Source organism: Pollicipes pollicipes, unplaced genomic scaffold (genome assembly GCF_011947565.3).
Source record: "Pollicipes pollicipes isolate AB1234 unplaced genomic scaffold, Ppol_2.1 Scaffold_4295;HRSCAF=5057_pilon_pilon_pilon, whole genome shotgun sequence".
NCBI classification, from domain to species: domain Eukaryota; kingdom Metazoa; phylum Arthropoda; class Thecostraca; order Pollicipedomorpha; family Pollicipedidae; genus Pollicipes; species Pollicipes pollicipes.
In genome coordinates this window covers 41111028-41132787 of record NW_023596461.1, presented here as the reverse complement: position 1 = coordinate 41132787, position 21760 = coordinate 41111028, and the positions used below count along the sequence as shown (strand labels likewise).

Below are 21760 nucleotides of genomic sequence, written 5' to 3'. Positions count from 1 at the left end.
ATATATATATATATATATATATATATATATATATATATATATATATATATATATATATATATATATATATATATATATATATATATATGTGTGTGTGTGTGTGTGTGTGTGTGTGTGTGTGTGTGTGTGTGTGTGTGTGTGTGTGTGTGTGTGTGTGTGTGTGTGTGTGTGTGTGTGTGTGTGTGTGTGTGTGTGTGTGTGTGTGTGTGTGTGTGTGTGTGTGTGTGTGTGTGTGTGTGAATATAGATGAATGTATATAAAGACTGTATATGCATACATGTATAGGCATAAATGCATACAAACACACGCACATATATATATATATATATATATATATATATATATATATATATATATATATATATGTGCGTGTGTTTGTATATATATATATATATATATATATATATATATATATGTGCATGTGTTTGTATATATATATATATATATATATATATATATATATATATATATATATATATATATATATGTATATATTCGTATATATCACCTCATGTATGCATCCTAAAGTCGTCAGAAGGTGTAAAAACATGATGGCAAAGGCGACAGCTGCTAGCGCTGGTGCGTAAGCTGTTGGGTGAACGTTTCGATACACAATACATTTATATTCATTTGCATATTGTGCAATGATCGGGAAACAGAGCTACGTCTAAGGCTTTCCATAAACGACGTCTGAAATGTGATCTAGCACTGCTTCTTGGACGCGGTGTTGTTTCCTGGTCATTGCATGATGTGAAATAATGCATTTTCTGCCGTGATAATCATACCAAGGGTAACGAAACATTTGACTAATATTGTATACATGGATGGCAACAGCTGCTGTCTTTGTCCTTAAGCTGTTGCTTCTAGATATAGGTATTGCATGCACCATGAGCACTTTGCAGCAGCTGTTTCGACATTTTGTGACAAAAGGAGTAACCGTCAGGAGCGTTGTTTTGCAGAATGACTTGGGGTGCTGAGCGATGAAAAATGACTTGGGGGTGCTGAGCGATGAAAAATGACGCCACCTGCCACCAAAATACGCCAAAACTGATGTTTCCTCGGGATTTCGCCCACTTTCTTCTCAAAGCTGGGAAAGCCCAAGTTGAAGGGGGCTGGAGCCCCCCCCCCCCTCAGTGAATAAGGAACTACATCCCTGGTAGCCATACATGCTCGCAGTAGTTTGTAACCAAGTCTGTTTCGGTAAAATCATTGCAATGCGGTGCTACCTGAAAAGATCACATTGGGACTAAAATGGTACTGTCATTGAATAAGGAAAAAAACATTTGGATGTTTCCGCCTCTCGCAGTTGGTTTACGTTAGCTTAGAGCTCTTTTGGCCATGACTGACCGCTTCAGAGCGATGCGATCGAGGAGAGAGAGATAAGATCGGCAAATATTCCTACTGTCCTGAGTTCTCACCATGACCATCATCCAGACGCCATGACCATCATCCTGTAGCCCGCACAGGACCAGACGCCGGAGTGTGTGGGTGTTGGTGTGGGACGTGTGGCGGTGTGGGACGTGTGGCGGTGTGGGGCACGTGGCGGTATGAGGCGTGTGGCGGTGTGGGGCGTGTGGCGGTGCGAGACGTGTGGCGGTGTGGGACGTGTGGCGGTGTGGGGCATATGGCGGTATGAGGCGTGTGGCGGTGTGGGGCGTGTGGCGGTGCGAGACGTGTGACGGTGTGGGACGTGTGGCGGTGTGGGACGTGGGACGTGTGGCGGTGTGGGGCGTGTGGCGGTGTGGGACGTGTGGCGGTGTGGGGCGTGTGGTGGTGTGAGACGTGTGGCGGTGTGGGACGTGTGGCGGTGTGGGACGTGTGGCGGTGTGGGACGTATGGCGGTGTGGGATGTGTGGCGGTGTGGGACGTGGGGTGGTGTGAGGCGTGTGGCGGTGTGGGACGTGTGGCGGTGTGAGACGTGTGGCGGTGTGGGACGTATGGCGGTGTGGGACGTGTGGCGGTGTGGGACGTATGGCGATGTGGGACTTGGGCGGTGTGGGACGCGTGGAGCGTTTGGGCGGGACTTCCCACCATTACGGCGGTGGGGTCGACTCGTGGCTGACTGCTCCAGCACGCCCCCGGTGAGACGGTTCTATCGTTTTCGAAGAAATCACGTCTCCGTTGGCACCCGTGGATCCGCCCTAATCACCTCAGTGGTTGCACGTCATCCTCCCCATAATATGTATGGAATGCTCCAGCAGTCAACAGACGTAGTATAGTATATATTTACAATCACAACAGCGCGTTCTGCACGCATCAACGGTACAAACTGACCTCTTCCGAGTCTGCGGGCCATTGATGCTGACAGACGCATGGGCGCTGGTGGTTCGTGATACCGAAGATGGCAGTGGCAGTGGCATGCTGAGCCACAGCGCGCCGTGCCGCAAACATCGTTCGCGAAGTTCTTTCCTCGGTCCATTCTGCCGCCTTTCCAGCGGTGCGCCTCCGTGCGCCTGTTCCCGCGTCGCGAGAGCGTCAGTTTCGTCACAAAAACGGGGTCGGCATGGGCCGCATTCCTACGCCTCCCTCGCCGGGGGGTGAGCGGGGGAGGGGGTCAGACGCCAGCGGCCCATCTGTCGCTCTCGGTCTGCTGACCGGTCACAGCGGCGTCATTACAGGCGCGCGCCGGCGGCAGCGCCGGCGGCACAAAGCGTCGCACGTGCCGGCGCTTCCTGTTCTTTATCCGGCTGTCACACGGCCGCGCTGTTTGTGTTCTAAAGAACGCGACGGACGTGGCGGGCGGGGTGTGATTTGGCCGGGGGCGGTCGGCCGCTCGGTCTGTGGCTGGCGCGCCGCTGGAGAGCAGGCGTGGCCCTGTCACCGAGAGCGCGGCCGTTGGCGGGACGCCGCGGCGCGCGCCGTCACGGCGGCAGGCACGTCTGGGGCCGGAGCTGTCACAACAGCCGACGCAGGCGCGTCACGTCGCGTCGCCGGTCGCATCAGTCATCCGGCGAGGACCGTCACGGCCGATGATCTGGTCACAATCGGCCGTCATGGGAACGGCTGCAGGGACCGTCGTGACGCCTGTCACAGCTGACCGTCATGACGGCTGTCACAGCCGACCGTCACCCCATGAGCGCCCGCGGATGTCCGGACGTCGGTAAAGCGCGCCAATCGACGGTTATTGGCGCCTTTTCAGCGGTTAACGAGCCCATGCCCCTGCAGAGCAGTCCCTCGCTTGTTTAGACCCCTGCATCCTGTTCCGGCGCACGTGCAACAGAGCACATCTGACCGGTGCGCCTCCCGCGCCACCGTGCGTGCCGGCATCCCGCGCGCTTTTTCACCCGGCGCAGCGCGTCAACCCGCGCGGCTGGACGGCCCAAAAAACGCGATTGGCTGTGATTACGCGGCGATTAGCGCGCGCCGCGCGCCGGCCGGTCGCCGCTTCCGACGTGGCCGCCGCCGCCGCGTGTTTTATTGGTTTCCTCCGCACTTCCGGAGCGCCGGCGGGACGCCCGGGGAGCGGTCCGGTGTCGCACGCACGGGCCCAGCTGGCCCGGTGTGTCGCGCCGGCCGTCCGGATGCGGCCCGGCGCGGCCGCGGCGCGCCGCGCCCGCGCCGGGAGCGTCCGCGCCGCACACAATCGGTGGCGCGTGCGGTCGCGCGTCCGTGCAGCACCCGCTGCGGTCAGATCTGGCGCGATTTGCCGGCGTATTGAAATCAGCCCATAATGCCACACCGGGCGCCGGTGCGCCTGAAAGACCTATTCAGCGCGAGTCCATTACCGACAAAAAACGGCCGGGTGACGCGCGTCCGATGACGAATCAGACTCGACGTGATTACCGGCCTCAAAGGGTTGCTTGTCGGAGCCGTAATGACCGCGGCGCCGCGCGCGCGCACCTGCCCAGCTAACGGGCTTCAGAGTCGATCGCGCCCGACCCCGCCGCTGTCCGTCATGCCATGCGCCGACGGGCAATGATAAAGGGTTCGACTGAGCGCAGCGACACACATACGGCGCGCGTCGGCCGTCGCTCGTCTCACAGGTAACAATTTGCCGACCAGTGGACGCAGCGCGCGCCCGCCGCTCGCCGTCACGCCCCCGTCGCTAGAGGTCATTTCGCCTGATTTATGGCCGGGATTTGGACTTTTGCGACGCGGGCGCGACAGGCGGCTGGCACGCCGCGGTGATTTATTTTAATCGGTTATCATCCGCCGTTGAATAGCGTCGGCAACAATAAATCCATTACCGGATAGACAATGATGAAGTGTTCCAGATTGACGACGGCGCGCGCGTCCGCACCTAAAGCGGGCACGAGCCGGGGAGGAGCCCCTACAGACCCCTCCGTTCAGCCTCAAATGGACGCCTAATGTCACCTGGCGGTGTCAATGCTGCCCACGATTGCCGTCGGCTCAGCGTGCCCCCGAAAGGAAACACAGGCGGCTATTACGCCAATCTGGCCGGTCGTACGCCGCGACGGCGGACAATGGCGCCTAGGCATCCAGCAGGATAGTGCAGTGATAAGGCGGGGTGCCAAATCGCACCTAATGTCGCGTCCAGTGTCCGGCCTAATGCTGCTGGACTTGGTTCCGCCACGCAAATAAATTGACGTCGCAAATGGTGATGGTAGTGTTCGTTGCACGAGCAGCAATCGAGGTACCGCCGGCGTCTTATCGCGTCCTTTCTGTGGCTGCGATTCCTGCTTGCTGGTCATAACAATAATCGAAAATCGAAACAAACCACAAGAGCACGTGCATGCTCCAAAGAACCGGTTCCAGCGCGTTTTAAGCGACGAAGTGTTCATATCGGCACTGATGCGTGACAACCCACAATCTGACTTACCTGAATTATCTATGGCTGAATCATTCAGCTTGTTCAGGAGAATAGGGACCTTCCTTGCTAGAAGAAGTTCAGTGCCCGGTTCAATGTCCACCATTGTCTCGTAATAAAGCTGGAACATCAACGAAACGAGGCGCGTTAATGGAACGACCTAATTAACACGGTGTGTGTCAGTTGTAGTGTAATTAACCAGCCATTTATTGTCTAACTATGTCAGTCATTAGCTGCTGGGCTGAGCATGACACTGTTGGGCACGACAGTTTCGAAAGAGCCAACAGCCCAATCCCAGATCCTAAGACACCAATGGCTCTGAGCACACGCCACTTTTCATGCACACGCACAACACAAGGCGGAGAATAGACAGAAGTCCAGCGAATCTGCAGATGATCAAAGTTGGGCGACAGCAGCGAGCCGCCAGCGAAGCCAGCAAACGCCGGTGGCCGCACAGTCCAACGAACTCACCGATCCGAACAGCAAGATGTGCTGCACGTTTTGCTGACTCGCGTCCTGCGTAGAGGCCACGAACCTCAGCCAGTTGCCGAACTCGCTGCCGTCCAGGTAGCCTTTCATGTCGGAGTCGGGAGTCACGATCTGTCGATAGACGAGGCAGGTCAGAACGGTGGTAACAGAAGCCCAGCTGCAGCGTTCTGCGGCCTTGTCTGCTGTCTTGTCATCTGTGGTAACAGAAGCCCAGCTGCAGCGCTCTGCGACCTTGTCTGCTGTCTTGTCATCTGTGGTAACAGAAGCCTAGCTGCAGCGCTCTGCGACCTTGTCTGCTGTCTTGTCATCGGTGGTGACACAGGCCCAGCTGCAGCGCTCTGCGGCCATATCTGCTGCAGAGCATCGGTGGTAACAGAGCATCTTGTCATCGGTGGTAACACAGGCCCAGCTGCAGCGCTCTGCGGCCATATCTGCTGCAGAGCATCGGTGGTAACGGAGCATCTTGTCATCGGTGGTGACAGAGGCCCAGCGGCAGCACTCTGCGGCCATATCTGCTGCAGAGCATCGGTGGTAACAGAGCATCTTGTCATCGGTGGTAACACAGGCCCAGCGGCAGCACTCTGCGGCCATATCTGCTGCAGAGCATCGGTGGTAACAGAGCATCTTGTCATCGGTGGTGACAGAGGCCCAGCGGCAGCACTCTGCGGCCATATCTGCTGCAGAGCATCGGTGGTAACAGAGCATCTTGTCATCGGTGGTGACAGAGGCCCAGCGGCAGCACTCTGCGGCCATATCTGCTGCAGAGCATCGGTGGTAACAGAGCATCTTGTCATCGGTGGTAACACAGGCCCAGCTGCAGCACTCTGCGGCCATATCTGCTGCAGAGCATCGGTGGTAACAGAGCATCTTGTCATCGGTGGTAACACAGGCCCAGCTGCAGCACTCTGCGGCCATATCTGCTGCAGAGCATCGGTGGTAACAGAGCATCTTGTCATCGGTGGTGACAGAGGCCCAGCGGCAGCACTCTGCGGCCATATCTGCTGCAGAGCATCGGTGGTAACAGAGCATCTTGTCATCGGTGGTGACACAGGCCCAGCTGCAGCACTCTGCGGCCATATCTGCTGCAGAGCATCGGTGGTAACAGAGCATCTTGTCATCGGTGGTGACAGAGGCCCAGCTGCAGCACTCTGCGGCCATATCTGCTGCAGAGCATCGGTGGTAACAGAGCATCTTGTCATCGGTGGTGACAGAGGCCCGGCGGCAGCACTCTGCGGCCATATCTGCTGCAGAGCATCGGTGGTAACAAAGCATCTTGTCATCGGTGGTGACAGAGGGCCAGCTGCAGCGCTCTGCGGCCATATCTGCTGCAGAGCATCGGTGGTAACAGAGCATCTTGTCATCGGTGGTAACACAGGGCCAGCTGCAGCGCTCTGCGGCCATATCTGCTGCAGAGCATCGGTGGTAACAGAGCATCTTGTCATCGGTGGTAACACAGGCCCAGCTGCAGCACTCTGCGGCCATATCTGCTGCAGAGCATCGGTGGTAACAGAGCATCTTGTCATCGGTGGTAACAGAGGGCCAGCTGCAGCACTCTGCGGCCATATCTGCTGCAGAGCATCGGTGGTAACAGAGCATCTTGTCATCGGTGGTAACACAGGCCCAGCTGCAGCACTCTGCGGCCATATCTGCTGCAGAGCATCGGTGGTAACAGAGCATCTTGTCATCGGTGGTAACACAGGCCCAGCTGCAGCACTCTGCGGCCATATCTGCTGCAGAGCATCGGTGGTAACAGAGCATCTTGTCATCGGTGGTAACACAGGCCCAGCGGCAGCACTCTGCGGCCATATCTGCTGCAGAGCATCGGTGGTAACAGAGCATCTTGTCATCGGTGGTAACACAGGCCCAGCTGCAGCACTCTGCGGCCATATCTGCTGCAGAGCATCGGTGGTAACAGAGCATCTTGTCATCGGTGGTAACACAGGCCCAGCTGCAGCACTCTGCGGCCATATCTGCTGCAGAGCATCGGTGGTAACAGAGCATCTTGTCATCGGTGGTAACAGAGGGCCAGCTGCAGCACTCTGCGGCCATGTCTGCTGCCCCGTCATCGATGTCGTGCCCCGCTGGCATTGAAGTGACTTGCACAATGAGTTGGGGGAAATGGAACGACAAACCTCGAGCGTGCATACGACGTCGAGCTAGGTGCAAATCTGCAACTGAAGCCAGTTCTAAAAATAAAGAGTGCTGTGCTGACTAACGCTTGAGCGCTTTATCTGGCAGTCAAATGCGCCTTCGCATTCTGCTATTTGCAGATGAACGAGGAAGAAAGCTCCTCCTCATAACCGTCACTCGCCAGCCAGAGCTTAAGACCTGGACGCGATCATGATTCTGACGGGGGCTAAGGATAGGACGCAGTTAAAATTTAAATGAAAAAATCCTAACACGAATGAAATGTTGTGTGGAGGCATATTTGAAGTACGACAAAGTTTCATTGCCAGCATGCTTACTCCCAGTGACTACGTAAGAACAAGATGCGCAGAGTTCAGTGTGACAGCTTCTAAGAGAATCACCTATTAATTTGCATCGTTCGGATGGTCGCGATTGTGTTATCACGTGTCTGGTCAAATCGTCACGTTTTTAATTGTTCGGCAGCGATCGATTGCGACGTTTCTTAAGGCGGCGGTGGCCGAAGACGTTAGTGCCCCACCAGGCGATAGATGTCAGAGCAGCTGGCGCCTGGCCACCGACTGCGCCGCTAGTCAGCACCGTACGGCGGTACAGCCTAGCCGGACTAATTAGCACCACACTGATACGCCCTATATTAAAGGTAAGGCTTCACATGTCAAAATATCCAGCAGGCATTAAACATCATGAAACAAGCCCACTTATGATCCTTTGTACACTTCCTAAGTAGAAAAGCTGCTCTAGACACCACAGCTATCTGTTTAGTAAATATACTTCTAAATGCGTCATGGTTTTATTACGTCATCGTACCCTTCACAGCCTTGATTAAAACTGAATTGGCCAATTGACGGCTGTTATACCTGGAAACCAGGCTCACGATCGCCGGATTTGAACGTCTCGACAATTACATTTTCATTGGCCTTGATCGCCGCAACTTATAGAATGACAGGATTTCGATGGCTTGATTGTGATGGCATGAATGCCACGATGACTTCGAAGTTTTCTTCCCGAAATGCTTTCCCCATTTTTGCGTGCATGTAGCTCAAAAGCTAGAGAGAGTTAGGTCTAAAGAATGGCAGGGGTGTGAGCAGCACCGAAATGTCTGAATATAGCTATTTCAGTTCAAAACCCCATATAAACGTGGAAAACTCTCTTTATGTGCAAGACTGAATTCTATCCAGGGCTGTACTAATCCCGTTTTCGATGCGCCGCAGCTATCTTTGCAGCACTCAAACCAGCTGCTCCAGTTGAATTTGTCTTTTAGCCATATACGCAGATATCTTAGTTTTCTGTTCTGTTACTCTCCGTGGTGAGCATTCTGATAATCGCACCATCGTCATAATTACAAACCAGCTGGGAAGCATGCGTTTACGACAGCAGGCGGGGACGGCCATATTTTGTTCGCGGCGGTATCGCGCCGTGCCGGGCGCAGTGTCTGCGGCGTAACGTATCGCCGGACACGTGCATCTCAGCGGGAGGGAGGGCGAGTATCAGCAGAAATCGACCCCCTCAATGGACGCGCCACGGACGCGGTACAATGTGTGACATAATGTTGTGATTTATGTACAAAAAGGCGGGGAGGCAGACCACAATGATTATTTGGTCGGCGGAGTGGCGCGTGGGCCATTGTTGGACAGAGCGCCGCGCGTATGACAAGCAAGGTCCGTCGGGCAATTTGTGCACGGGCACCGCGAAAAATGGCACACTGCCACGTTCCGTAGACTCGGCAATTGGATGATGTTATCGGCGACGTTCGGACGGCTGTGCCGGCCCGACGGCGAGCGGGGGACCCGGCTGCCACGGTGGGGGCAGCTGGGTGTTCGCAGTGCAGGGCTCTGTGGGTGAGGGGGAGAGAGAGGGAGAAAGAGGGAGAGAAAAAGAAGGGTGAGATGGGGAGGGAAAGGGAGAGAGTATGAGGGAGTGAGTGTGAGGGAGAGGGAGAGAGGAAGAGAGGGAGAGAGCGAGCGAGGGAGACGTGGGAGTGCGGGGGAGAAAGGAGTGGGCGGGCGAGGGAAGAGCGAACGAGACCGGTGCAGAGTTTCGGCGCCTCCGCGAACAAGACCGAGGCAGAGTCTCGGCGCCTCCGCGGCCGGCGACGGCGTGTCTCCAAGATGGCCGCCGCCGGCGGGGGCATCGCCTTTATGGCGGCGCCGCCCGGCGCGATGCACCATTTGAAGCCATTAGCGGCCAGAGGGCGAGCGCGGCCGGGTGTCGTCGCCGCCGTCGACTCAATGGCGACGGCCGCCCGCCGCCGCCGCTGCTCTCAGAGCTCTGACGGATGGTCGCCGACAAAATGGATAATCCGTGTTGTCGGTTCCGCGCTGCGGCGATGAGGGATGCGGCGGCCGGCGGCGCAAGATGGCGAGCTGTGGCGCGGGCTGCGCGGCGACCGGAGCGTGGGGCCCGGCCCAGGCACGGCGGAGAATGCAAGGGAGAGCAGAGATCGGCGACGTGGTGGTGCGCTGGGGCGGGAGAGGCAGAATGTCGTGTGGGGTTCTTGTATTACGGTTTCCCAAAAATTGTGACGTCATGAACTAGTGGAAAATCGTGGTACGTCTGCGAGCCCGCGTTAGTATCCTGACCACTGTTCAACAGTCTAAATAGCCTCTCTTTGACGCCGCTTTTAGCATTCAGTCACTCCCCACAGGTCAGTTGCTGCCAGACGTCTAAGGGGCTGTGCAGGTCTGGGTGATCAGCAATATCCCATCTGGAATTCAAGTTGACTTCTCAGCGGAGGCTCGTCATCGCAAAACCATTTTTAGGGAATTGCGAGGTAAAATGGACATGAATCAAAGTCATGAATGTTATTTGAATCAAGGCATTTCAGTCAAGTTGTTTATCTCTGCTCAAGCCGGGATTCCAGAAGAGTTGTGTATCCGTCTCGTCCAGGGTGCCGGCGGCCGCGGGGTCCTCTCACCTGGGCCTCGCTGCTCACCTCCGGCCCCTCGGTCTGGCAGAACGACCCTCTCCCCTCTACCCCTCCCCTTTCCACCCCTCTTCCCCTCCACCCCTCTCCCCCTCCACCCTCTCTCGTCGAGGACGAACCAATGGCAGCGCGGCCATTCGAAATCACGCCGGCTAAATAATTAACCGCGCAGTCAAATCAGAGCGGCGCGAGCGAGCGGCTCGCGTGCGCGGCTCGCGCGCGTCGGCCGGCGGATGTGAGCGGCCGGCCCGGCGCCGCCGCCTCCCGCGCCATCCGCGCTGTCCGCCGCTCTCGGCCGTGCACGTAACTCTCATTAAAGTTGCATAGCCTCCATCGCTGCACAAAGACCGCCGCCGCCGCGTGATTGCACCGGTAATTAACTCCTCCAACTGAAACGGGGCGACGCGCAAAAAAGCGGCTGCGGTTACCGCGTGGCGTGGCGTGGGTAGGTTTGAAATGCTGACCCCTGTGCTGTTTTCTGGGTCGTTGTTTCTCCGTGTTACTGGACGCGAGTGTGAATCGGAACTGTATATTTTGTGTGAATCGGAAGATGTATATTTTGAGGGCTGGTCAGGCTTAAAAGTTTAACAGTGTCAGTGAAAATCACGGACACAGATCAGGTCAGACCGTAAGTGGTAAGGCTATTTCAGATCGAGAGCTGTTAAACGAATACAAATATCAACTACCACTAAGGTACAGTTCGTCAAGCAGCCTTTTGCTAATAACTCAAGCGCATTTATTTCAAGCGGTCAGAACAATGAATCTGTGTGATGCCATTGTCATGGTGTTACCGGTTTATGCAAAACATGTCATCAGCACAACAGAAGCTTATTATTCTGCTCAGACACACGGACGTTAAACGAGTTCTTAACGAGCTAATCTGTTACCCCAAACTGGCTATTAGATGATTTTGTTAACACACTCCCTTATGTGAGACAATTTGTATTAAAGCCTGCTTCTGACGCCGTGACTCTGCTAAATAATCCCTCCTTTGTATCAAGCGACTGTTGCATAAGTGTCAGCAGGAGGTCGCCGGTGAAATACGGCCACATACCGTCCAACTTACCTTAGAGTGCACCTTAGTACAACAGAATTTTAGTTCGCGCACCAGAAGATGGTGAGAGCAAAATGAAACAATGAGAATGCCAAGCTGTAAACATGTATAACTGCACACAGCCAACATTTACAAACACAAATTACATCAGAGCTCACGTTGGATTGGTACCACTACGTGTTTTTTTATAGAGGTCAGACCCAAACTTCTAACATGAATAAGTTGAAAACAAAGCGGCTGTAGATAACAGATCAAGAATCCGACTTGATTCCGCGAAGCACTAACCACGCTCCAACATTTCCTGTTAATGCACAGCACAGTCCTAAAACATAATTCGTCCAACATAGATTTTCCTTGATGCTCACGTCTGATGTGTACTAACCTGAATCAAGGCTTTAGATGCATCAAACTGAAATTCAGGAACAAAACGTGTGTGAACTCTGTTCGCCACTGTCAACTGTTTATGATATCAAACAAATATAAAAGTTTGTTTGTAATAATTGTGTATATTGTAATATTGTAATAACTGTATTGTATTGTAATATATATATATATATATATATATATATATATATATATATATATATATATATATATATATGTATATAATATTGTAATACCCGTATTTTTAGTGTAATAATTGTATTTATATTGTAATATATCACAATTATTACAATTGTGATAGTTGTGATAAGAAATTGTAATACAATCCATGCGTAATAAATGCGCGACACAACCTTCTAATTGGTTTGAGAAAAAATGTCATGTTGTCCAGTTTGAATTTTTGCGAATAGATCTCCTATGGCCAAACAGCCTTGAGCAGTGTATCATGTTGCAGCTGGCTGCGCTGCTGTGCAATGCACACGACCCAAAAAAGCAACCCTAATTCTGGCCTTGCCCAAGTATCTACGTTGCATCACTGTTGTCAAGTGTCGAGCGCTCGAGTGGCCCTACTGAGCGACATCATACCAGTAAACCGATTGTGCCAGGGCTCGACGCCGTGTCCGTCCTCGCGGGAGGAGCGTCACCAACACTCAAACAGCTCCGTCTCGCCAGAGGACGGCTGCGGAGGGGCGCCCGGGATCGCACGCTCTGGCGCGCCGCCGCCGCAGGAAGGAACCCTTTGCCGGCGTATTGTGGCGGCGCCGCCTCTAATTCGGCCACAATGCGCCGGCCGATCGCTAATGGGCCGCCGGCGCCGCGCCGCCCACTGGCCGGAAGCGGCCGGAAGAGAGCGGGCGCACGTGCCCGCTAGAGGGAGCGCGGCCATTGTGGCGCGTCACCGCCGCATTAGGTGCGGCGCAAAGGCGGCGGTTGATGCGCCGGCCACTCGGTCGGTTCCGGCCGAGCGCCCCGGGAGGGGGCTCGGCGGGACGCGGCAGGCTGGCCCGCCCGCCGCGTCGCTCGTGATGACGGCCGAACGATCGCCAGCACTCGCCGCCGCTAATGTCATCCGCACGGAAACTGAATTAGGTGCCATTATGAGCGGCACTCCCCTGGTGATGCCGTGACACTGCGACGCTCCGCCAAGGGGAGAACAGAGTAAATGAACTGCTCGTGGGAGTCGCTCTTTGGGAGGTGAGCAGAATCGCAATCGATTTGATATGATTGCACCTCCTGCAGCGGTTTGCCGGAAGGGAACCGAAAATTATCACCAGTGTTTTCGCATAATTATATGTTTAGGGTCGTCATCTAACACAAAGCGTCTGAATGGGAGGTTGTTAGTGGTCCAGTGCATCCTTCGAAGCCTCTGCCAGGTCAATATATATATATATATATATATATATATATATATATATATATATATATATACGACACTAAATCGGCAGGTGTCTGCCATTATGTAAGAATAAGAATACGCAAATTACGCACGTGAAAGTTCGCAGATGTCGCAGACAGATTTTAGTTTGAGCCCGGCGCTTTCGAGACTGGGGCGACTGCGGTCTGTCCACCAAGGCTGCATCAGAGAATTGGGGTCGCGGCTTGTCAACCTATGTGGAGTTCAACTTGAGGCTGGCTGGCTCTGGCAGCGGCTATTAATCGCCGTCGTCTGTGGCAGTGCTGCCTCCTTGCCTACCCCAACTAGTTCCCTAATGCGCCTGCTATCGCACTCCAATGGCCCGCACCGAAATGCAAACAGACTGTGGTGAACTTGGTATTACATCCGGAGGCAGCCAAGAACATCATTAGCCCGATTGATGGAACGCTTAACTCGTCGCCACCTGAGTGCAGGCTTCCTACACCTCCTGCATACTCTTTGACGGCCCGTCATCTCCTCCCAGATGTGCACGGCAGCCCCGATGAAGTCAGGCTCAGAGCGTGGCCTTCCGCAGCTGCAGGCCCAGCTGAACAACTTCACTGAGAGACTGGGGAATACCTGGAAGGAGTAGGAGAGGAAGCACCAAGCCGAGCCGAGCGGGCGCACACTGAACGGTGGAACCGGGAGTAGCTCTGCCCGGTCGTCTGCCCAGGCTCGACCGCCTCCCCGTCCAGCTGCCAGTGGATCAGTTGCTCGAGCGAAGGTGGCGGCAGGTTGCGGCTATAGGACACAGCCGACACGACTGCTCACGCCGCTCGGGCCTACGTGGCCGACACGGACGCTGGGGCCTACGGGACTCCGGAACATCGGCAATACGTGTTTCATGAACGTGGTGCTTCAATGTCTGAGCAGCACTCGCGCCCTTCTTGGCTACATCCTACGAGACTGCCGCGCTAACGCGAGACCAATGGAAGAGCCCAGATGAGGCTGACCAGGCGCTGACCACCTCCCCACTGAAGATGCAATTTCAGTGGCTTGCGGCCCGATTCAAGGCCTATCAGTAGCGTGGCGCACAAGAGTTCCTCAGATACTTGCTGGGGGGGGGGGGGGGGCTTGCACGAGGGCGTGAACCGTGTCGACAGCCGTCCTAAGTCCCAACTCAGCCACACCGATGAAAACATCAGTGCTAACCAGCAACCACTAGGGTCCTGGAAGGATTTCCTGCTCCTGAAGAACTCGACTTTCGTTAATTTGTTTGTCGAACAGCTCAAGTCCACGCTGCGGTGCACGGTGTGTGGCCACGCGTCCGTGACGTTTGACCCTTTCTGTGACCTGAGCCTGCCGGTCCCATCGATGACGGACCAGGCGCGCACGCAGGACTGCTCTGACCCTTTTACCAGGTGCGCTTGCAGGACTGCTCTGACCTTTTTACCAAGGCAGAGGTGCTTCGCGGGGAAGAAGAGCCGATGTGTTCTCTGTTACAGAAGTGTCAAAAGTGCTCCAGAGACTTCAAGATTCAGAGATTTCCACGCATCCGCATCCCCTGTTGCAGCTGGATCAGGACAGACAAGCTCAGTACCGCCTGTGGACTTCTCCGCCGGTTGTCTGGACCTGTCGCCGTACTCTGCCGTACCTGTACCGCCGTACCTGCTGAGATTGGGCAAGGTGTACGGCGTGGCACACCGTTCTGGCGTGGCGCACACGGCCTGCTGAAAACACCCCTATTTGGCAGTCTGGCTCGCTGTATACGGACGCATGCGTGCCATGGGGGGCCTCCGGACCAAGAGCTGCCCTGCCCCGTAACCATGCTAAAAGAACACATTTCACCTACGTTGTGCACACATGTAAACCAACCAAGCAATGCTTCAGGAAAGGTCACCAAAAATAGATAGAAAACTTTCATATCCACAATCTTGAGTCAAGGTTTACTTGAATGGTGACCTTTAGTTCAAGTTCGTAGTATCATAGGTGTAAAAATGTCGCAACTAGGCGCGATGTATAGCACACAGTTTTCGTCCATATGGTAGCAAGATTGACATGTAGCTTTATGGCCGGGATGAATCCATGTTGGTTCGTGATCTACTGCTCGATCAAGATACATGGATAGCAAATTATGTCCAGGGGCTAGGATTGCCACATTTCAGGACGTGCCTTCGAAGCCACGGGAACACGCCGCATGGGGATAGCCTCTGGAAGACATGGTGTATATGACGAGTAGTAACAGTGTCCTATTGTTACGAATCATGCCTTGCCTTATCTGAATGGAATCAGTGAGGGTTATGGCCGACAAGAACGACTCAATTCCGCATTGACTCCAGCATTGCTGATAGTGTGGCAGGCGATTTCCCCTTGACTCAGTCAGACAGGGCACTGACACCAGCTCCAGCCGGAGCCGAGCACTAGTCTGATACATTGCTCCTGCATGCTAAAAGTGCAGCTGCTCGACCCCGTCGAGCTATTTTTGGCTCACCGCCCGGCCTTTGTCGCGACTGACACGAATTCACCTGCGGTTAGTATGTGGTGGCGGGGGCCCGCAGCCAAATCACGTCCGTAACCCATTATCGTCTACTACACGGCAGATCTCATTGATAAAACAAACAGAACATCTGCCGCTCGCGGGGCGCTCCATAGATCCGAAAATAATCACCAGTCGGCCGGATAATGACGGACGGATCGGTCGGTGATTGTTGGGACGGTGCTGAGCCAACCGAGACGGCCGGCCGCACGGCAGTTCCAACTACCAACAACAGGTGGCAGCACGCGGCGGTTACCTGGCGGCCGCGCGGTCTCGCTCCGCGGCCCTCTCGCGGACTTTGTTTACACTACAGGAGCGCAGTGGCGGCCACGGAGCCAGCTGGTGATTGTGACGGACGTCACTTCGGGGCGGCAGCATTTCATTTCCATTTGAAAACTGGTCGAATTTTATTGTTGAATATGTCTTGCAAGCATGTTTGCTTCTTTCCTGCTATTTTGGATGGAGAAGGCTGCATGGTAATTCAGGCAGTGGCCACACCAACGCCTCCCTATGCATTCGTTTTCTATGTATGCACGTTTCTTCATGGGAAGACGCTGACCCAACATCTTCGTCGCACGAATTTCCCTCAGCATTCTTTTATCATGCCTGAATGAAGCCATTTCCATTACATTGCAAGGTAATCATTCACCCCAACGCATACTTTTCCCAACTTATAGGTGTAGAGTGTAATCCAGTGGTTCGAAGTCTCGAATACAACCGAGTACCTCCGGATGCCCAGAGCATGGCTTGTCCATTACACCGACATCTCGACACGCGTTCCACAGCAACAGCTTGACACTTCCCCTGGCCCTCCGGCTCGTTCATCAGTAGCCGCGTGTCGGCACATCCCGCAGCTACATCAGACCTGTCGCTGTGCATGTATTCGTGTGTGTGTGTGTGTGTGTGTGTGTGTGTGTGTGTGTGTGTGTGTGTGTGTGTGTGTGTGTGTGTGTGTGTGTGTGTGTGTGTGTGTGTGTGTGTGTGCCGGTCGGCCAGCCGGAGGAAGTTTGCTGGCCGGGCTCTAACTGCGCGCGCAAACAGCGGCCGCCGGCCCTCGCCGCGTCACCGGATGCTGAACCGGTGTCCGGCGCGCCTCGCAGGAAGTCTCCGCCCGCTCGTCAAATCTTATCACCGGCCAGCCAGCGGTCACGCGGCCCCAGGGGTCACGCGGCCGGGTCACGGGGCGCTCCGACACCTGCCGGCGCCGACGGGGGCGGGCGTGGGACGCGCCCGACTGGCGTAGCGTCGCGGATCTCGTGCACCACTGAGACGGCCTGAACGTGTGCACTGCGCGTCCCCGAATCTCCCAGTGCACCGCCGGCTCCATGCGCAACGCGCGCCCGAGTCTTCGCAAAAGCCAAACCCTGGCTATTTCGGAGGGTGCCAGCTCGCTGCATCTGCCACGGGTCCGCCCGAGCGCCACCCAGCGACACTTTCCGTACCGCGCCGCCGCCGCATGGAGCCGGCTGCCTGCGGCGGCCGTCCACGCCCCCTCGCGCCAGGCGTTCTCGAATGCTTTAAATCGCTAGTTCATCGACTGAAACTGTGTATCTTTGCGTACGTGTGTACCACTGTACTGTGTGTGCGTTCTTTTTCCTTGTTTCCTTGTACGACTAGGCGCAGAACAACAACCACATAGATGCGCCTTAAATGAATTAACTGTAACTGTAATTGTAACTGTAGGTGGCGGCGAAACTGTGCGCCGCGTCAGACTAGGAGCTGGTGTGACGGCGGCCGACCCGAGGCGCTCAGGAAGACAGTAGGAGCATGTTTACTGCAGTCACGACTCTTAACTGTCACCACAGCCTTGCCGGAGTGTGGGTTCTTAAGTAAGAATGCACGGTCAGGGAACAGGAGCGCCACCCGCGGAAGGAATTGTGTCGGTGTACCAGCACTCCCTTTTATTCGGGGTCTGACACAAACATTTTTAACTCTAGGTCGGCACATATGTACATCACTGAAAGGGTAGGGAAAGCCGGTTTTTGCGCCCTGAGGACAAAATGTGCCAAGTTGTACAAAAGCTGGCGACATACGCAACATCTGTAGGAAATGTCGTCAATACCTGGTTACCATCATCCCGGCTTTAAATGAAGCATCCCAGCTTTTTCTACTTTTCAGTTATCAATATATCAGACGCGAACAGTTTGATTGGAAACATTAGTTTTCTCGGAATTCCTTTGAATAATTTGGAGTTTCTATTTGAAGTAGCCGATCCAGTGAGGAAAAACATCCTTTGGCTGCCTGCTCACCACTATAAACGTAATACGTTTCTCTTTTTTCCAACGAGCGAGCTCTGTAATGTCCGCAGCACACTAAATGTTTTGTCAAAATGTTCGTGCAATAAAAGCTACGAAGGCTTGAAACACTCTTTTTATGCAAAAATATATACGAACATGAAGCCTTCATCCCACGAATTTAAAGAAGCGTTTTAGTCTGGCTTTGATTTCTCTCCTACGGCATATACCACAGTAGCTCTTTTAGAGGTGCACTTTGGCTTTGGGAATGGGAGTATCACATGGTCCACGCGACGCACTGGTTCAAATTTAAGCCCACCAACTTCGCGGTAACAGATCCTTGCCCGCTGGACCAATCACAAACGCTATTTTACTCGCACCAGTAGAGGTGCGAGTAAAACGTGGTGGTTTGCATGATGACGGTGGTCCAACCTTGGTGGTCCGACCTAAAACTGATGCCCTTTGTATGTCTTGACGGTGCTGCAGTGGCACTACACCGTGCTATTATAAGACGTAACTAGTCCTGAAGTTTCACTTAAGTGTGTTTTTAAAAGATGTCCCAAAGGTGGAACCGCTCCCTTCAAACAAGTTGGCACAAATATGGTGACATACGAACGACAGTAGCACGGACCCTATAAATTCAGTGGCGACTGCCAAACATTTGAAATATTTGAAGCTTTCCGGTTGCTTACTTTTCACAGCGTTGCGTTTAAGCCGAGTTTTGATGTCTGAATTAACTGGTAACGAACAAGTACTGCCGCCCCCCCCCCCCCCCCTCCATAAAAATCCTGGTCGCACGCCTGTCATGAACTTAACCACCCACGGCCAAAGACACCTGGCAGTAGGGGTCTAGCCGATGTAAGGGTCATAGGAGAAATCCCACCCACCCCGCCTCCCTGAACCTGATATTTGCACTACATTTGGAGCGATTTAGCAGGACCTTGCTCGAAATTTGCTACAGTTTGGACAATATCTAATGCATGCTTCAGCCCCTCTCCTCCCAGCGGGATTTTGGCGACGCGCCTGCCTGCCGGGTGACCGAGTAATTTCTCGAGCAATGCAATTTGGCTGGCAATTGATGTCATGGCAAGCAAAGGGGTGAACTACGAAACGGAAGGGCATGAAATACAATGGCCTCGGGTTTTATCCTACCGCTTGTACTGCACACCACACAAACTGCTGCTTATGCGTGGTAGGTATTTTAGGCAGACTTCAGTCTCGAAGATAAAAGACATCGGAGACATGTGGTTGACAGGAAGCATTTGAGTTAGCAAATGAAGACCCGCGCTAGGGTGTGGGGCAACAGCCACTTTGTTTTTATAAGTTGTTCAGGTGAAATGCTAAGAAGCACTGACTCAGGCATGCGAAAGACTGGGCGCATCGCGGCCTCCTGACTAAGGGCGCTCGCCATCATCTCCGCAGTCTGTCTGCAAACTTCTCTTGTCTCTATTTGTAAACCGAACTGTCATCACTAAGGCGATCCTTTTCTGGCGCCAGCGCGGGAAGAAGGAAAATTGGCTACGCCCTCCATTTTCTTGAATATAATTAAACACTTCCTTGGCTACTTTAGCTTCTTTCACCGCGCTAGCCACGAGGATTGATCACGAGTGCGGCATCCTTAGTGTTTTTGGGGGAAGACACGGTTGTTTGTCATCTTCACCCAAAATTCCCCAAAAAGATTAACGCATGAACGTCTAGGGACGCACGCAGAATTTCGTACTGGTGGAGGGAGGGGGTGGAGGGGACAACGCAAATTCGGTCACAGGAAACGCAGTTATGGGTACTGTGGGCACGTGGGATTTGTTGCATTGTCTAACACAACATTGCGTGCTCTCGATCTGCCTCTATGCCGGCGACTGCCTCGAAGCTTTGGGTGTTGACATCTATTTGTACATATTGGGGAAGTATGGCCGAGTGGTTAGCGCCTTGAGCCTTCGCGTGTGGGGTTGGGGGCCGGTTGACGCCCAGTGGCGCCATGGCACCTGGCCGCTAAGACGGCCTCTGTACCCGCTGGCGCTCCATAAAAGGCACGCGACGACTTGTGCAGCGTTCTATTCTATGTAAAGAACATTCACACATATTGTGGCATGTAATGATTTGATAACGGGCACGTGTCCACGGGGTTACCATGTGAAAACGTCCCTGCTACGCCTGCGACATTCAACAAGAAATATCTAAAAACAGCCAACCCTTATTGACGCATCATCACCACTCGAGATTAGGCCTGACGGTATCATCTGACGTCGGTCGAAACATGATCTCTTCCGGCGTCAAGATGACACCGGACAAGGTACACAAGACGCACGCAATGCGTCCATATCACGTCACATCATGATCCAGCTCACATGCCCAGCCCACACACCTGAAATGCGACATCACGTCCATCGCCATACTGAAAAACCTAAGCTAGTACATCATTAAAACGGTCACGCTTGTTATGACTCCAAGCGCACTGTTTCAAGGCACTTGAGATTCAAAGCGGAGGGGAGAGCATTTTGCAAACGGGCTTTTCAGATCACTGCAAAATGCATGAAAAGATCTCCTATTAAAGGCGTTCTTACTGAGCCAAGTTAGTCCTGCTCCCTCCATCGTTGTGGTGGGCGTCATTGCCAGCAGCAATCTCAGCTGTCTTTAATCAGGCGGCTTCCACAGGCGTCGAGACCGGCTTTTACGGCGAGCCGGCCGCCGCCACCGCCTTTGTCTATCGACCAATCAGCGGCGCCAGCTCGGATCACGTGACGTGGCGGCCGCGACAGGCGGGCAGGCCGCTTCTGGCTGGCCGTTTCAATGCGGCGTGGGGCATTGCCTGCCGCCGAGCGGAAGAGTTTAATAGGAGGGCGGGCGCTCGGCGCCGGCTCGATTGTGTCAGATAATCGGCTTAAGTCCTCTAAATAAGCCACTTCAAGCTGCGCTCGACGAATGGGAGAGGCCGCCGAGAGCTTCCGATGCCACGGGAGCGCTCGAAGCGTGTTCTCGAGTCGAGTGCTTCCTAATGGGTCGTTATGTCAATACCAGGGGAAAGTTGGGCACAAATGTTGATATGCTTGCGAACGGCGCGGCGTTGCTGATTAAATCGTGGTTTGTTTTAGATAAGCGGGGTACGCGATAACCACAAATTTGGCATTAGGCTTTGGAGTACATTTTCGAACGCTGGAGCTCAGAGTCAAAGTGTTTTAAGCAAACCTTTTTTCGATGGGTACCTCAAGCTGAGTGAGAGACTTGGAGATCGGAAAGAACTTTCATTTCCCTTCCTTCTGGAGAGGGTTCCTCATATTCCCGTTGCACCAGGACTGAGTAGAAATAAATATCAACCCTCGCGCTATTCATTCCCCGGCTTTGGCCCACAGTCGCATCACGCTCAACACAAAATCATAATCCGCTTAATCTAAAACCTCTAAACAAGTTTATCGTTGGACCGCAAAACCATTTCCCCAGAGCGTTTAATTTATTCAAATCTATGTCAACCGAAAAATGCTTTAAAAACATATGCCCCCGGGCCCGCTGGTCCGCGCCGCGTCGTACGGTTTGTTTTCATTTCGGCATCTGGCCGCGTGATAGAGATGTCACTCTTGATTTTCCAGGGTGGTGCGCCTGCAAAGGATCCATCCTCCAACCACCTCTGACGTTAAATACCGATATCTATTACCGGAATTTCCCTTCACACGTCGCCTGAATGGGATTGTGTCCGTGCCAGTGCCTCTGTATCGCCGCCGCCCGGCGCCGGCGGCTCGCTTTGTGGCGCATTCGATTCATTCTGTTTGGCACATTGTCGCCCCGGATGCCCCGAGAAGCCGACCTTTTGAAGATAGCAGAAGGCTGGCGAAGAATAAATCTGACAGCGGCGGTGATAAGATAATCAAGCGCCGTCTGTCC

The 21760-nt window shown here is 53.8% G+C and overlaps 1 protein-coding gene across 1 annotated transcript in view; it reads right to left on the bottom strand.

Annotated features, from left to right (window-relative positions):
- LOC119096919 (transcription factor hamlet) overlaps nt 1-21760 on the bottom strand; it is a 48548-nt gene that overhangs the window by 13749 nt on the left and 13039 nt on the right. Inside the window, exons 2-3 of the mRNA XM_037219923.1 lie at nt 5240-5368; nt 4781-4889 (exon numbers count right to left, since the gene is read on the bottom strand). Coding sequence (XP_037075818.1) covers nt 4781-4889; nt 5240-5368 — 238 coding nt within the window. The remainder of the gene's footprint in view (nt 1-4780; nt 4890-5239; nt 5369-21760) is intronic.